We start from the raw sequence: 17,465 nt of genomic DNA on the forward strand, positions 1-17,465 counted from the left end.
CTGAATCCGAACACAGGGTCACGGGGTTCTGCTGGAGCCAATCCCAGCCAACACAGGGCACAAGGCAAGAACCAATCCTGGGCAGGGTGTCAACCCACCGCAGGACACACACACAAACACACCCACACACCAAGCACACACTAGGGCCAATTTAGAATCACCAATCCACCTAACCTGCATGTCTTTGGACTGTGGGAGGAAACCGGAGCGCCCGGAGGAAACCCACGCAGACACGGGGAGAACATGCAAACTCCACGCAGGGAGGACCCGGGAAGTGAACCCGGGTCCCCAGGTCTCCCAACTGCGAGGCAGCAGCGCTACCCACTGCGCCACCGTGCCGCCGAGGGAAAATATACCAATAACAATTTGTTAAGGATCTGTTTTTTTGTGAAGCTGTCTTTACACAGCTTCTCCGCTGTTTTATAAACGAACGGCATATAAGTCCGTCCTTTCTGCTTGCTTCGCGGTTCTGTAGTGGTTTTTTGTTCGTCTATTACGATTGTTTTTATAAACGAACGCCATATAAGGCCATCCTTTTTCCTTGCTTTGCCAAGGAAGCAGCCTTTTTATTTAATGCACGGGTTCTCCGTTGTTTCATTGTTCGTTTATTACAATTGTTATAGTTGTCTTTGTATACCACGTTGTCAGTTGAGCACTCCGGTTGGAATATGACCAAGCCGTGGAAGCTTACTGTTGAGAATGCAACGTATAGTTGTACAGGAGAAAAATGGCAATCTTTTGTAGGTCTATGAACTTAATTTATGCCTGTATGCGTCAGTCGCTTCATATTCTTTTTGTACCTTATCAATTGTGTAATGTGTTTTTTGAACAGGTTTGATTCATCGAAGTGATCACTCGTGCTGTGTTCAGTCAGTTCACGTGAGCTGCTCTCTTGTGTGATGTTGCAATGTCCACGGCTTTATTTAATGTTAGCTAAGACCCAGCACTTAAAAGTTTCTCTCTACAGCAATTTTAACTCCGTTTCAAAGTGATCCAAAGTCTTGTTTATACCTCGTGTGTTCTCATTAAACTTGTATGTCGCAAATATGGTATTGCAAACGGCAGGGGGAGCGTTTCTATAAACTTAAGTTAAACTTACGGTTTACATATGCGTCACTCGCTCGCGTCTTATTGTTTTGCTGCCTTCTCAATTGTGTAAATATTTTCTTCAGTGCTCTTTGTGGCTGTTCCTTGTTTTCAGTTCACGTGATAACGTAGGAGGTGTGATGACGCGATACGCAACTCCGCCTCCCACGGCCATCGATCTGCACTCCATTACAGTATATGGACAAAAAAGAGGTTCCAGTTATGACCATTACGTGTACAATTTCAAAATGAAACGTGCCTAACTTTTGTAAGTAAGCTGTAAGGAATGAGCCTGCCAAATTTCAGCCTTCCACCTACACGGGAAGTTGGAGAATTAGTGATGAGTGAGTGAGTCAGTGAGGGCTTTGCCTTTTATTAGTATAGATATATGTATATATGTATATGTAGATACTGTATGTATATATATGTGTATATGTATATGTATATATATGTTTACATAACCTCTTTAACACACTACTAATCCGCTGCGAAGCTCGGGTATTTTGCTAGTTCTTGAATAAAAGTGCACTTGTTTTGTTATATGTGTACCTTTTGTGAAAGTGTTTATTTGATATTTGGACTTCAGTTTTCATACATTATACACTTAATGTCAAAATTTTGTCGTTAGTACAAAAACATGAAAACATTTTGTGTTTTAGGTATGTGTTCAACATTCCTTGGATTTCCTGTTAGCCTACACTTACATAGATCGTTGTAGACACGGAACACACAAGAAATGCATGTCTTCCAAATAACAATATATTATTTACCCTATACAACTCCAGGTACCTTACACTGAGATAAACAAGGCTTGAGCTGGGAGAGCTTTTTTGCCCGAGTTGAGCTCCGTCAGTAGGGGGAATGGGACAGTAGTCTGCTTGCTGCTTGTGTTGATCGACACATTTACAAAACAAAAGACGCTGATGGAGAGGTGCGAAGGAATTTAAGGTGGGCCGGGATTATGAGTTTTTTCGTAGGCTTCAGGGATTCTAGTGTCTAGTTAACAGAGAGATATTTTTCTCTAGCACATCAGAGGTTATTCCAAATTATGTCCTCCTTTTTGCATCTAGGCATCTTAATTCCTAAAACTGAGTTCATGCCATTGTTAATTTTCTTGACATTCCTTTAGTCATGTACATATCATGCCCATGTACCAGGCATTCCTCAGACAGCAAACAACATTATAACCACAATTTTGTTTGCCACAATTTGTAGCATTTTCAGAATATATATAAAACATGTATATTACTTACTTGTGTTAATCTGCCAAATTATCCAAAACATTGAACATGGTTTGTTTGCTGAATATTTTCCTGGAGGTTCGCTGTGCAACTTTCTTAAACAAACATTTTTTTCCTAGTTGCACTGTAATGGTTTGCAAGATCAATGTGACATCACAGAGCTATAGCAGCCATGCATTGAACTTTCATGCATGTGTTCTGTAAATGTACTCCGCCTCACATTTTATGGTGCTGCCCGAACTGCTTCACGTATGCATGATGTCATTACCCACATGCGTCTCTAGCCAAACTTGCACCGCACATGCATTTTAAAAAATATAAATAAGTAAAACTTATAGTATTTTCATTTTACGAGAGTATTAGCTGAGAATATTACACTGATACTGCTGCAGAATATGTAATATTGATCTCACTGTACCTTATGGCTAATTATGTATACTGGCTGAATGCATATGTATTTAGCCATTCAGTTATCAATGAGTCAAAACAAATCTTAAAGGAGGCCCCCTCCTACTCCCTGAGTTAGACTACACATGCAACCAAGGTGGTGCTTCTGTGGTTAAGGAAACAAAAGAGACATGACAGCTGCGTAGATGCTACTGCAATTCGTGGCTACACATGCCAGCCAAAATGCAATTTCAAAAAAAAAAAACAGTGTGGCACAGCCACTCATTTGCTGAAGATTGAAACTCTATGAGCTCAATGATTTTTTTTTTTTAACGTATTTCTGGTTTGTGGCCATTTGTGGGTTTTTTTTGGTGTCTTTCATTGTTTTAGGCACGATGACACAGTGGTTAACACTGTTGCCTCACAATTCAAGTCACATTTTTGACCACAGTAATCACTTCAGCATAGTTGGCAGACATTTTCTTAGCCATCAGAGACAACTTAAAAGTCTTTTGCACCATTATAAGCCACTCAAAACTAGTTTAGTTCCTCCTTCCCCACTGGCTTCAATGTATTTCACTGTTTTTGTTGAAGACCTTGAACATTTTACTGATTTCACTGAACTAATGGCAAAACGAACTCTGCAAGTTTTGCTCATCACTATTATTAAACCTGAAAACTTATTTGAATAGCTAAAGAGTTTCTTAAAATCTGATCGGCATGTCTGAACTGTATTAAACAGCTGTTTTCTACATGGAGGTAAACTTTTTTCTGATAGTATAATGTCTTACTGATAAAGTGCACATTCCCAGAGGGCAGGGCTGTATGTTTGTCAGATAAAGATAGTTTATACAAAATGCTGGAAATATAATATTCATTATGATCAATGTTTTATTTTACTGTAATTCACAGTATGTTTTAACTGATGATTTTTAAGCATTTATAACTAATATCGTTACTGCAAGTGTTTAAAGATAATGAACTTCGGCGGTTTGTGTTATTTTTTCTAGTATGTTCAGTTGCTTTTTTGGTACCATGGAGCTCATTATGTAAGTGTACAGAGTGATATGAGATGTTTTAGCTTTGGAAAAAAAAAACAAAGATACTAGTCAGTAGTTAATGTGACTACATAATGTACCTGAGGATGTAATAATGTCACTAATGTGACATAACGAAAATGTATGTTCTTGCCATATTGTTTCACTTGTTGCAATTTTATTGATGTGAGCATTAAGCACATAAGACCGTGTCTAATATTTCTGTGTCCTTCATTATTTCAGATGATGAATTAAGCAAAGCAGATAATTCATCATCCAGTTTGGATAGCTTTCTTCCAGACATTGCCAAGGTATATTTTTTATTGTTTTGCTTTGTCATAATAAACATACTAGCTAATAAAATGCATGCTTTGTTTTCTTAGTTAATAACTTCCAGGATTATTGAGTTATATCATTCCTTCTTAACAGATATGTTGTGCCATCTAAGCTAGTGAAGTTTTGCTACTAATACCTGCTTGTTATGATTATACAGCTGAAAACTTACATATTGCATGTGTGCTGTATCTTTTGTTTATATGGAAAATTTGCATGTACTGGTTTTTACATTTGTGCATATAATCAACTGTTGCAAAAGTATAATGGTCATTTTCATGACATCTGTTCATAACTGATGCCTGTTGTATGCTATGAACCTTTTTTTTTTTTAAATAAATCACTAGATTGGAATGTGTGTCTGTTATAGACAAAGCTCTTTAATATGCTATGTTTTTTTTTTCTAAACCTTAATTGTAATTGTTTCTGAGATGCTGTCCAATGTTAATATTATTGTACTCTGTTAATGGGGACACAGCAGAGACTATGATTGCAGCAACACTGCCATAGTGCAGGACTGAAATTCAGGTGTAAGATACCCATTGTTGTTGTTGCCAGTGACAACAGACAATTGTTAATTGGGAGCATTATGCATTAATATTTTATATGGAGTGCCAAAGAAAATGACTTCTGTGCATACATGTAACCCCCGCTAGGTACCTGTAACAGCACTGAGACTGTAATGTATGTATCCCTGATTTCCCATTATGATGGCCAGTTGTCCGAAGAGTCACTAGGTCCTTTAACACAAGACTGGACTCCGGGACTTCTGGAAACCCTGGGTGTTGCTAGATGAATTCAGAGGGACTTCAGGAGTTTCCTAGTCATTTCCTGACCCCAGAAATAGTAGCAGGGCATGTCCCCCAGTTACGAGATGTAAGTAAACCCTTATAGACATGGAGAGGGCACTGGGCAGTAAACCAAAAAAAAATGGGTATTTATGCAGGAATTGCATTATAACACTCATATATAAAAGAAACAATACTATTTCTCTTCATACAAATAACTACAATGAAACATGAATCATTCAATTCATTTGCCTATCTATCTTTCAATCCTACTTTAACCTGAAACAGGTTCCGGCTGGAGCCTATCCCAAAAAGCATCAGGCACAAGGCAGGACCCATCCCTGGACAGGGTTCCAGTCTATGCCATTTAGTATGGAATTCGTAAAAGCAGTATTAATGTTTGTGATGATCTATTGGAATGACTGATACATAGCAACAGAACAGACAGACAGGCAGGCAGATACAGACACCTTACAGACACACACCTGTAAATTAAAAAAAAAAAAAAATGAATCGTTGGCGATCTTTGTTGTAGCTCATATGCTGTTCACAAATCCACAGGCTACTCATGGTGTCCTTCTGGCACTTCGATATCTATATTACTAAACCACAGTTTAATATATGCACGGACGGCGGACGCAGGACGCACCAAGGCGCATGTGCCAGAGCGCGTCGGTAGGTGGCGCCCAAACAACACAACCTGTAAACTAAACTTGCTCTAATCCACTGTGCCAGCAGTCAGTGTGGCGTATTTGAATCACATAATGGTAATTTAGTATTAAAAGTAAGTTGAACTATGATTCCTAACAGTAAACGACTTCTACCTAATGACACAGCCACAGAAAAACAAAAACGAGACCGCATAGATAAGAACAATAAACGAAGGCTCCTACAACGCACTTTAGAGATACCAGAAGCAAAGAAGTCACGGCTCCAAAAAGAAAGAGCTCAACTAGCGGAAATACAAAAACGAGCCCGTATGGATAAAAACAATGAACGAAGGCGCCCACAACGCATTTCTGAAACAGCAGAGGCAAAGGAGTCACGGCTCCAAAAAGAAACAGCTCAACAATTAGAAATACAAAAGCGAGCCCGTATGGATACGACCTGTACAATAAACCTGAGGTAAAGCGTGCACGCCAGGTTGTACAGTATATATGCACAGATGCCAGAGGCAACAGGCAAGCCGTACACACTACCACCGCTGCCCGAACGCGACCGCCCACACCACCACATATACCACCTTCGTTTAGTACTGTGCCCCTCCCAGCCTGGGTCCGCCGCCATCGTCACTTCAGCACGCGAATCCGCTGCCGTCAGCAAATGAATTCTAGCTGATGACACAGCCATAGAAAAACAAAAATGAGACTGCATGGATAAAAACAATAAACGAAGGCGCCTACAACGCGCTTCTGAAACACCAGAACCAGATGAGTCACAGCTCCAGAAAGAAACCGCTTCAGTACAAATATGTTTATTTAATTGAATGAAAAATTTCCCAGGACGCACCCACCCTCCATGATTTTTCATCCCTCCAAATATCGGAGGGAACAGAAAGTGATTGGCATTCTTGGATTTGCGATTCTTTCGAGAATCGCGGGATTACTGGTCCTAAATAAAACAAAGTATCCTCACAGTGCAGCCCTTGAAATGCTGATATCTTTATTTTTGTGTGAAAAAATTCAGTGTTCCCTTTACTCACATCTTTCGCTTAGCAAATTGCAAAAAAGACAGTCATCCACCATTTCTTTAGTTCTTGACAACTTTTTCAAAACCGAATTTCTCTGTGTTTGCATTCAAACAATCAAGTAAAACCATTTGCTCAATACCTCCTCATGCTTCACCTTAAAATGAACATAAAATAATAAAATGTAAGCTCTCTGTCAGTTAATTAACGATGTGCTATTCGTTGTTTGGATAAAAAAGAACATTAATTAAATCTTTCTTTCTTTCTTTCTTTCTTGGAATAATAATAATGGTGTGTTACTGAAACTAACTTTACAATTAAGTTCACCAATGCACCCAAATAGTAGGGCATTATGTACAAAGCAACCAGATTTTATTTCTTTTCTGTTTTTTCTTTAGAGTGTAAGAGAAACTGAATTCAAGGCAAAAAGTGAAAGCCGACTGAAGCTTTTCCTTCTGGATCCAGATACACAAGTAAGTAATTAGGAGATTATTATCATTTCAGAATTGTCTGTATTCTGACCTATGATCTGATGTGATGGTTGTCAATAGCTAAAAAGAATTAAAGAGAAACAAACATGGCTTAAGTAATATCACACAAACTTCTCAAATCTGCTTAATCCAACTCAGAGTTGCAATAGGTAAAGCCTGTACTGGAAGCACAGGACTCAAAGCAGAAACCTACTATGAATGGGACACTGCACCATTCCAGGGTACATTTATACATGCAACCACACTTGGAATCGCACTAGGCCAGAATTAACAGTTAACCTAACATTCACGTCTTGGGGATGTGGGAGAAACACCTAAGCATTAACCATTGTGCAACTGTGTGTGAAACATACAGAATTCACAGATTCATAATGGGAGAGTTTAAGACTAATGTGTGTATCACATGAAATGAGAATTTTTCTGTTTTTTTACTGGAATGCACCATGAAATATTTATTTTAGGAGTTGCATGTGTGTGGCTCTTTGTAGATAAGTAACCTTGTTAGCCATTAAAAACTAAGGTAAATGAGTTAACTGTTTATCATTTAATTTTTTGAAAAGCAAAATCTTAATCATTCTTTAGTGAGGCTCAGCAGGCTTACCTGAAATGTTAATACACCTGAATAGTTTTACTGAATGATGTTAAAGGCTTTTATTTTTGGATACTCTACATATTTTACATTCATAGATTTCCCTTCTCCTTCTTTACTTCTCAAAGTTTTACAAATTATAATTGTCTTCAAACCATTTTTTTCAGAAACTTGACTTCTCAGGGATTGAGCCAGATGTAAAGCAATTTGAAGAAAAGTTTGGGAAACGAGTTTTAGTGAAATGCAATGACTTGTCTTTTAATCTTCAAACCTGTATTGCTGAAAATGAAGAAGGGCCCACAACAAATGTATGTAGTAAATATAAATTTTTGTTTCTACTTATGAGTACATAAGTAGTTATAGTGGGTAGACATTTCCATTCTTTGTTTCATGTCTTGTGTACAGTAAATTACATAGTCTGCACAACTATGCTGAATAAAGGGAACTGTAGTAAAGAATAAGGTGGTATGTTCACGTTTAAATCCTATGGAGGAAAATTACTATAGAGGATACAGAACACCTCCTGAAAAAGTTAGGACACAGTAAATGATAAAGAGTACTGCTGTTTTGTTCAGCTACAGCAACAGTATGGTTATTAGATGGGTTTTTCCATATTTGATATATCCTGTGTCCGTGATATAAATTGTGAGATTGTGATTATATGGTTTTCTATGGTTTTTGTTTTCATGGTACATACAAGTTTTGGCTCCTTTGGAAAAAGCAGATCAATACTTGACTGGCACAAGAAATCTGAACATTTTTGCCCTTCATGACAAAAATGTGTCAATGAGTAGATTGGCTTTTTCACCAGAATATATTTTATTCCTCTCTGAACCTCATACAACAAATTGTTCAGTGCATGTTCAAACAAAGGTAGGTGTTTTGAGTGCAAAAGCATTGTGGGTTTGAAAATTGTACCTATTAAACTGGTCTCTCATTTTATATCATACATTTTTTAAAAACAATTAAAAATGAACACTGCTAATTAGTGCTGGGCGGTATACCGGTTCATACCGAAAACCGTTTTTTATTTTTTTTTAATGATATGGATTTTTCTTATACCGCAACACCGCTTTAAATTGCCTAAACGACGTTCGGAACGTAGCGCAGTGGGAAACTGCTACACCGCTAAACACAGATTTGTTGCACTAGGGCTCTTTTTCACTGCTACACCACCAAATAGTGGGCGGTAGCATAGGAATGCTGCTCGGTGAAAATGGACAGAGAGCCTGGAGATAGTATTTACACATCTGACCTTTTAAAACTAAACTGTTTCTATACTACTGGATAATACTGCAAGCCAAGTTGTACTTGTTTTATTTGTTTTCAATACAGTGTAATGTACCTGGGTACTGTGTAATAGTGTGACGACATGTTGACTTTATTCTCGCCGTTTATGTCAAGATTAAAGTCGACATGTTGACTTTATTCTCGTAATTTGTCATTAAAGTAGAACATCGTAAACTAAACTTCATCGTAAAATGAATATTTAATTAATTAATTTAATTATTTAATACTAGATTTTCTCAAACCCCATCATAAGTTATATAGCACATTAAATGCTTTGTGTTAAGTGATTCTTAAACTGACTTCTTCTTGCACTAAGAGGAGGCGCCGGCAGCGATCTGTAGTGTAGAATGCTAAAATAAATACTTAATATAATTTTCATGGTGAAATGCATTAAAGCATGCATTAATCATATGGGGGCACGGCGGCATGCCTGCCTTGTATTTGCATGTTTTTCTGGTGGGTTTACTCGGCGCTTCAGTTTCCTTTCAAAGTCATGTAGGATGTGGGGTTTTGTTGTGCTATATTGACCCTGCTAGTGTATGTTTTGCTTGTATTCATCCTTCGATGTGCTCCGACTTGTTCAGAGATGGGCGCAACTCTGAATGGATGGCATAATTAAACATGTATAACGAAGATATTTTTAAAGTTATGAACACTCCGTGGGCTAAGTTTATAACTAGTTTTAATTTCACAAAGACGTTTAACGTGTGGTGATTGGTTATGTGGTGAAAGAAAAAGGAAGGATAGGAACTGGGATTTTGGTAGCCTACGTCAGATAGAGACAGCATGCATGCAATAAAGATAGCCCGCTCAGAAGAACATGCATTGAATTCTGTGTTCGTGTCTCCGACCAGCAGATCACAAACCCAACATTTACACAATATTTAAGTTAAACCTGTGCGGTAGCTATTCATACATCCAGTTTTTTGGAGCCTCGTCACACCTGCCATAAAGTTCTCTACACTGAACATACACCTGGAGACCCCTTACTGCGAGGGAGCAGCACTACCGCCTCACTACCGTGCATGTGTAATACCTGCTTTAATGCATTTCATCATGAAAATGATATCAAGTATTTATCTTAGCATTCTAAATTTTCAGAAAGCAGGAATATCATGAAGTGAATGGATTCTGTATGGTGATCGCTGTCTTCTCTTAGTGCGGAGGAAGTCAGTTTAAGAAGCGTAGTGATTAACCACTGGGTCGGGGAACGTAACACAAAGCATTTAATGTGTTGCATTAATTTATGACAGGGTAAATTAAGTAATTGATTAAACATTGATTTTAGGAAGAAGTTTAGTTTACGACATTCAACTTTAATTATTAAGTAAACTATGAGAATAAAGTGGAAATGTCGACTTTAATCTCAACATAAATGGCGAGAATAAAGTGGAAATTTCGACTTTAATCTCGACATAAACGGCGAGAATAAAGTGGAAATGTTGACTTTGTTCTCGACATATAGTTTGTTTTTTTCTTCCCAGTATAGCTTAGCTTGAAGCAAGGTCCATATTAATGCAGTTTGCCTAAATGATGGTTCAGTTGGTAAAGATGTCATCACCAAGTTGCACTTGTTTTATTTTATTTTAATTTGGTGAATACTGTGTAATGCACCTGGGCTTGAAGTCTTGAAGTAATAGTGCAACTATCAGTAATAATCCATCCATCCATTCTCCAACCCGCTGAATCCAAACACAGGGCCACGGGGGTCCGCCGGAGCCAATCCCAGCCAACACAGGGCACAAGGCAGGGAACCAATCCCGGGCAGGGTGCCAACCCACCGCAGGACACACACAAACACACCCACACACCAAGCACACACTAGGGCCAATTGAGAATCGCCAATCCACCTAACCTGCATGTCTTTGGACTGTGGGAGGAAACCGGAGCGCCCGGAGGAAACCCACGCAGACACGGGGAGAACATGCAAACTCCACGCAGGGAGGACCCGGGAAGTGAACCCAGGTCCCCAGATCACCCAACTGCGAGGCAGCAGCGCTACCCACTGCGCCACCGTGCCGCCTATCAGTAATAATAATATTATTTATTTTATTATTATTTATTAGTTTAAATATTATGCAGTTTAATGATGATAAAGTTGTTTAAAAAGTCACTTTAACGTGTCAGTGGACAGAGATTGTTAACATTAACAGAAAGTGTAGTTGGTTTACAAAAAATATTTACTATTTATTCCTTTTCTAAGACATATTCGGTGCAATACAATTTTTGGCAAGCACTTCTGGATATTTTACTAAGTCTAAATGCCTCTTTGTATGGTTGAAAAATATGTTGTCAAAATTATAGTTTGTTTTTGGAAAATTTGTTCAATAAAAAGGTTCTATATTTTGACTGCATCTGTCATGCAATGTGATACCTTCTCCATTAGTGCCACCCCCTTGAAAACTATCACTTTATGGGGCAATGCAAAACTGTATTAATAATTGTGTGCACATTAAAATGTTTTTTTTTTGTACAGTGTACAATACTCTTGACAGTGGAATAGGTTATTCTTAGCCAGTAATTGCAGTGGAAAATGTGGTTAACATCCACTCATGCATGGGGAAAAAAATACCATCGAATACCGTGAAACCGGGATAATTTAGAAAAATACCGTGATATAGAATTTTGGTCATACCGCCCACCCCTACTGCTAATGCACATAATTATCTTTGTCCTGATGATCTTTTGAACATACAGTGGTAGCACTATGGTAAAATCATCAGTGGAGGCTTACGATTAGAGTGAAGAAATTTGTTGAATCTGTTGCAAGGAACTACGGTGTTTTTTTGTGGTCCATTGGCCAACATTGCCGATCAACAGTTAAGTTCTGCTAGACAAATTTGTCTTTATTTTATGACTGTCTGACTGAGCAACAGTCAAAGTCAATACAATTAAGTGGAGCCTTAGTCACAGTTGTTGAACAGTCTGTAGCAGTTAAATATTTTTAAACTCATTCTTTATTCATTTTAATTATGTTTATCTTCAACACTGTTTACCTCGGTAATTTCTGTTAATAATTGTTGTTAGCAACATTTGACTTTTAGATTTATTTAGCTTTAACTGGACCTAGAGTATAAAGTATATACTAGCTTCATGTTACTTGTGTATTTTTTGGTATCTCTATTTCTCAATTATTATCAAATCTCATTTAAATTGTGAGAACTTCAGCCCGGACACAACCAGACGGACACCGGCAGTTCTAAAACATACACGTTTATTGAAACAAAGGTCCCAAAACCGAAGTCCTGCACTTCCAGCACCAAAACACCCTTCTACAAGCCTTCAATGTCTGTGGGCCCACCTCTCTTTCTCCTGCCGCTGAAGCTTCATCCACATCCAGTTCCCGACTCTAACTCCCTGACTGAAGGTGGCCCTGGAAGGTTCTTCCTCCACCTGCCCAGGTGTGGTGGAAGTGCAGATTTCCCTGACTCCATGTTGCTCGGGGCGCCCCCTGGTGGCAGCCACGGGCCCCAGTGGGTGTGAGCCTCCTGGCTCCGTCCCTGTGATCCCCTCATTATCCAGGATGGTTGCTCCCTCGTAGCCCGAGGGACGTATAAATGGCCTTCTGGTCCTTCCAGGCATCCCGGGTGGGTCTGGCCTCCTGCCACACTGCCCCTCCATCAGCGGAGACCCGTTGGGAGCAGTGGCCCGTCCCACGAGGGCAGGCCTCCCACGAAGCGGGTCCTATTCGCGCTCGTCCTGGGTCCGGTCCTGTAAAACACAAACCACAAACCGGGGCAGAGACATTGCCCTGATGCCACTGCCTGACGTCCTTGACTATAGCAAGTGGGCAAGGCCCCCCCCCCCCCCCTTCGGCCAGCACCCTGGCAGCCGAAACCTCGGCATCCGCTCCGCAGCTTTCGTGCCCCCTTCCTTGGGATGTCCAACGGGACCGCTCGCACTCCTGTCTTCCCCGCTGACTTTGGGGTTTCCCTCTGCCCCTGCAGAGGGCAGCCCGTCATCGTACGTGAGCACACAGGCTCACATCTCTCTCTGTAGGAAGAGCCGGCTTTATCCCTCCGGTTCCTCCTTTTCCTCTGGGGCGCCCTGACGGTTTGAGTCTCCCTATGGGAAAGGAAGAGACTCCTGGACGTCTGCACCCCTGTGGAGCAATGTGAGACTAATACTGGCTTTGGGAGTAGGGCATTAAGACCCGCGGCACTCATCAGCCGGCGTCTCAGCTCCACTCCCCCAACGCGATCAGCTCTCTGTGTCGCATCCACTATCGGAGATGCGGCTACTCGGTCACCGGAACCACGCAATACCGAGACCCTTTCGCTCGCGTCTCCATTTCCCTTTATGGTACAGGCATCACCTACCTGCACCGCCACAATCCTCTGGCCAGAGATTCAAGTGCCGTGCCGCTCAGTCCACTGTCCCAGCGTCTTCCGTGGCGCAATCGCCTTCCCCTCCTGCTCGACTATGCAGTCTCGAAGGTCGCGTAACACCTGAGAAAACTACTTGGCGAACCAAAGGAAAACCTCTGGATCGCGCTGAGCCGTTAGCAAAAACAGAGCATCCTTCGCTCCGTCGGGCCCTCCCCCGGCTCGGGATGGACATTTGCTGGTCCTACCTGGGGCAGCAAATCTCCAGTGAGCTCTCCAGCTGCAGTGTCCTCCTGACGTGCAGTGGCTTCTTCTCCCCTGAGTTTTCCAGCGCTGCCGCCACAGCATCGCTCCGCGGATCGGCCCGTCTCAGCCACTGACGCAGATCCAGGATGTCCTTCCTTGTAACATATACACAGGGTCCCGCATGACTGGCCCTCTTTGGCCGTCTGCTTCTGGGACATGGACTTACCTCCTGGAAACCGTCTTCTGAAGGGCCCGGTCTTGTGCGTCGCCTGGTCTTCCTTCTCCCCGTCAGGTCAGAGATGACACTTCCATGAACCGGTGGCGGTCCCTGGGTGAGTCGCTTTTCCACTACGGTGCATGTGTGTGCCATTGTGAGAACTCCAGACGGACACCGACAGTTCTAAAACACACACGTTTATTGAAACAAAGGTCCCAAAACCCAAGTCCCGTACACACACAGTGCTTCCAGCACCAAAACACCTTTCTACGAGCCTTCAATGTCTGTGGGCTGCCTCTCTTCCTCCTGTCGCTGGCACTTCGTCCACCTCCAGCTCCCGACTCTAGCTCTCCGACTGTAGAATGGCAGTCCCTTTTATACTCACCCGGATGTGCTCCAGGTGCTTGTTGATGACCTTCCGGCGGCACTTCCTGGTAGGGCGGAAGTGCCGCACAAGCACCCAGAAGCACACCGGGCGTCCCTGGAAGGTTCTTCCTACACCTGCCCAGGTATGGCCGAACTGCAGATTTCCTGGGCTCCACGATGCTCGGGGCGCCCCCTGGCGGTGGCCACGGGCCCCAATGGGTGTGAGCCTCCTGGCTCCGTACCCATGGTCCCCTCATTGTCTAGGGCGTTTGCCCCCTCGTAGACCAGGGGATGTATAAAATGCTTCCCGGTCCTTCCAGGTGTACCGGCTGGGTCTGGCCCCCAGCCTCCTGCCACAAAATGTATTTAGGTAGCTTTTTAATTTTAATTCCCCAGTAACAATGATCATTAGTGGTGTTGTTATAAAAATGCTTTTGAAATTAATTTCTTATAATTTCCCACAATGAGAAATGAATGTATAAATTATGGTTGTGAATGCACTTGCTCCTGATATTTTTATATAGATACAAGGCAGAGTGAGTCCCAAAATATTTGGGGTACCAACTGGGTAAACCTTGTTTAATTCAATGAAAAAATAAAAATGAACTGAAAAGGCAAAAAATTGCACTATCAGCATCATACAGGCAATGGCCTTTTATTGCCCTGTAGCAGCATTCTATGCTGTTACAGGACTGGAGTCCTTCCTAATAGTCAGGATGTCAGGTCTAAAATGAGATGCCACCTTCCCTTTAGGGAACCAGAAGGGGCATGGCTTCTCTGACTCCTTTGCCTTTATGGGGTGGTTTCTGAGCTCTGTGAAGGAAAAAGGAGACACAACTGTTAATGACCGTGCCCCTCTTGTCCCAGGGTGGTACCACATACCTTAGGTGAGCCAGGATGGTGACCTTCCGGAATGCATGCATGACAATAGCTAATCAGTAAAGTTTTATTTACAGTATGATTTTGATGCTCTAGGTTTTTGTTTGAAAATGCAAGCATGTTATATCATGTGGTAATCCATGTTTAATTTTTAAACCTTTACCCTTCTTCTATTGTTTAAGTGTATTTTTCTGTACAGTTAATTACATCAGTTTTTCAATTCTGAATTCAGGTGGAGCCTTTCTTTGTTACTCTGTCACTCTTTGACATCCAAAGCAACTGCAAGATTTCAGCAGACTTTCATGTTGATCTAAATAATCCATCTGTGAGGCAGATGATACCAAGTGCTTCCACCCAACACATGAATGGTGAGGCAGCCGTGGGATGCCAGAGGGTGTTTAATGGTCTTCCCGAGAGTCTGTTGCAGTACCCCAAACAGGTGAGTAATGGTATAATCCTAACAGCAGTGTGAGTCACAGTAATACTCTCAGGATTGAGAAGAGTATGTTAACAATCATTTTAAATAGAGAATCTTTTCTTTTAAACTGGACATTTGTGTTTTGCAGAGGCGCACACTCCCTGAAAAGTGGGTTATTTTGTGTCAAGCCAAATGCTAGTCCAGAAACACCCATGCCTCACCTCAGATAAGGGGGTGAAAGACAAAACACATGAACAGGTGTGAAATAACCACATCGACATCATTAAGCAAGAGTCTCTGGTATAGCAGAAGCAAAGCCAATTTCTCGTCAGCCACTGAGTTTTCTTGACTCTCTGCTGAAAAAAGGCCCAAAGATTGGATAGCTTGAAGTCTTCCAATAAGGCAACAGTCAGATGTTAACTCATGAGAAACAGAGAGAGAGAGAGGGGTTGGGAGCATGCGCTGATACAGCGCATTGCCACATCCACCACATGACAAACCAACTCAGGATCCCAGATTAGGGCCCGAGTGCAGCCATGCAATGGGTGACAACTCAGCACCACGCTAGTTCAGATGGAATAGAACCGTGTGAGTTTTTTTTATGTTGGCTGGAGTGCCATTTCTGTCACTGACCCCCAGGTTTTTCTCTGTAGGTTGGAGGGCCTACATGCAGGACTGGATGCAGATTAACGTCATACCCATGATGGAGCAAATGCAGGTTAAGGGCCTTGCTCAAGTGCCCAACGAAGTAGAGTCACTTTTGGCGTTTAAGAGATTCGAATGGTCAACCTTCCGATTGCCAGTGCAGATCCCTAGCCTTGGAGCCACCACTCCGCCCAACTCATGAAGACATAATAAATAGTAGCAAAAGAATGTTGTAGCTGCTCCCTTTTATAATCTTATTCAAATGTTATTTGCAGTGCCTATAAAACATTTTCACCCCCTTGAAAATGTTTCCATTTTATTGTTATACAGTACAATATTGAATCCCGTTGAATTTAATTTGGCTTTTTTGAAACTGATCAACAGAAAAATACTCTCTAATCTCAAAAGTGAAAAAAGTGAAAACTGCAAAATGGTCTAAATTAATTACAAATATAAAACACAAAATAATAATAATGATTTATTATAATTATAATTATTTTATAATTATATTATATAATTATTAATAATTATAATTAATAATTACATAATGGAAGTTTTCAAAATTGTGAAAGAGATTAGTACAGTGGATCCAAGGTGTTTCTTTAAAATTACTTCTTCAACAAGAACACAAGGACACACAAGGAAACTTGTTAAGGATAATTTTAAACATTGCATAAATGTTCAGAGGATTTTCTTAACACAGAGAAACATAGACACGTGGAATAAACTACCGAATAGTGTGGTAGACACATTAGACATTGGAAACCTTTCAAAGCTCAATTTAATGTCCATTCGGAGGAATTAGAGAGATGGAATTGGGAAAGTTTGTTGTGCTGAATGGCTTGTTCTTGTTGAAAATTTTCTAATATTCAACCCATCTCTTTATTCATCATTTTCTAATTTCAGTTCAGGGTTGCCAGTGCCTATGTTGGTACCATTGGGCGCAAGATAGGAACTAACTCTGGACGGAGCCCTAGTCCATTGCAGGTTACACTCACACACACCCCCACACTTCCGGGACCAATTTAGTCACTGATTAATTTTAAAAATGGCATAGTCGCCCAGTAGTTGCGCTGCTGCCTCACAACAAGGAGACCAGGTTTCTCTGGGCAGTTTAGTTTCCTCCCACAGTTAAAAGACATGGCCTATTGTGTGTTTGTGTATGAGTGTGTCACCCTATCCAGGGACTGGTCCTGATTCTGCTACTTGCTAGAATTGGCTCCAGCTTTCCCACAACCTTCCTATGTTTAAGGTGGTTTGGAAAGTGTATGGATGGGTGATTAACCTAACACTCACATCTTAGAAATGTTGATACCTGGAGAAAAACCCTATACAGACTTGATCAGAATGAGAAAACGCAAACCTGGGATTCTGGAGTGCTGAGGTAGCAATGGTAACTACATAGCTAGTCCATCTGAATAATTTTAATCTTAAAACTAA

The 17,465-nt window shown here is 41.0% G+C and overlaps 1 protein-coding gene across 11 annotated transcripts in view; it reads left to right on the forward strand.

Moving 5' to 3' along the window:
* dock9b (dedicator of cytokinesis 9b) overlaps nucleotides 1-17,465 on the forward strand; it is a 441,285-nt gene that overhangs the window by 286,494 nt on the left and 137,326 nt on the right. For all 11 annotated transcript variants that reach the window (XM_051926266.1, XM_051926269.1, XM_051926275.1 and 8 more), the window contains exons 9-12: nucleotides 3,995-4,062; nucleotides 6,958-7,032; nucleotides 7,807-7,947; nucleotides 15,195-15,401. In XM_051926266.1, coding sequence (XP_051782226.1) covers nucleotides 3,995-4,062; nucleotides 6,958-7,032; nucleotides 7,807-7,947; nucleotides 15,195-15,401 — 491 coding nt within the window. The remainder of the gene's footprint in view (nucleotides 1-3,994; nucleotides 4,063-6,957; nucleotides 7,033-7,806; nucleotides 7,948-15,194; nucleotides 15,402-17,465) is intronic.

This window comes from Erpetoichthys calabaricus, chromosome 4 (assembly GCF_900747795.2).
Source record: "Erpetoichthys calabaricus chromosome 4, fErpCal1.3, whole genome shotgun sequence".
NCBI lineage: Eukaryota > Metazoa > Chordata > Cladistia > Polypteriformes > Polypteridae > Erpetoichthys > Erpetoichthys calabaricus.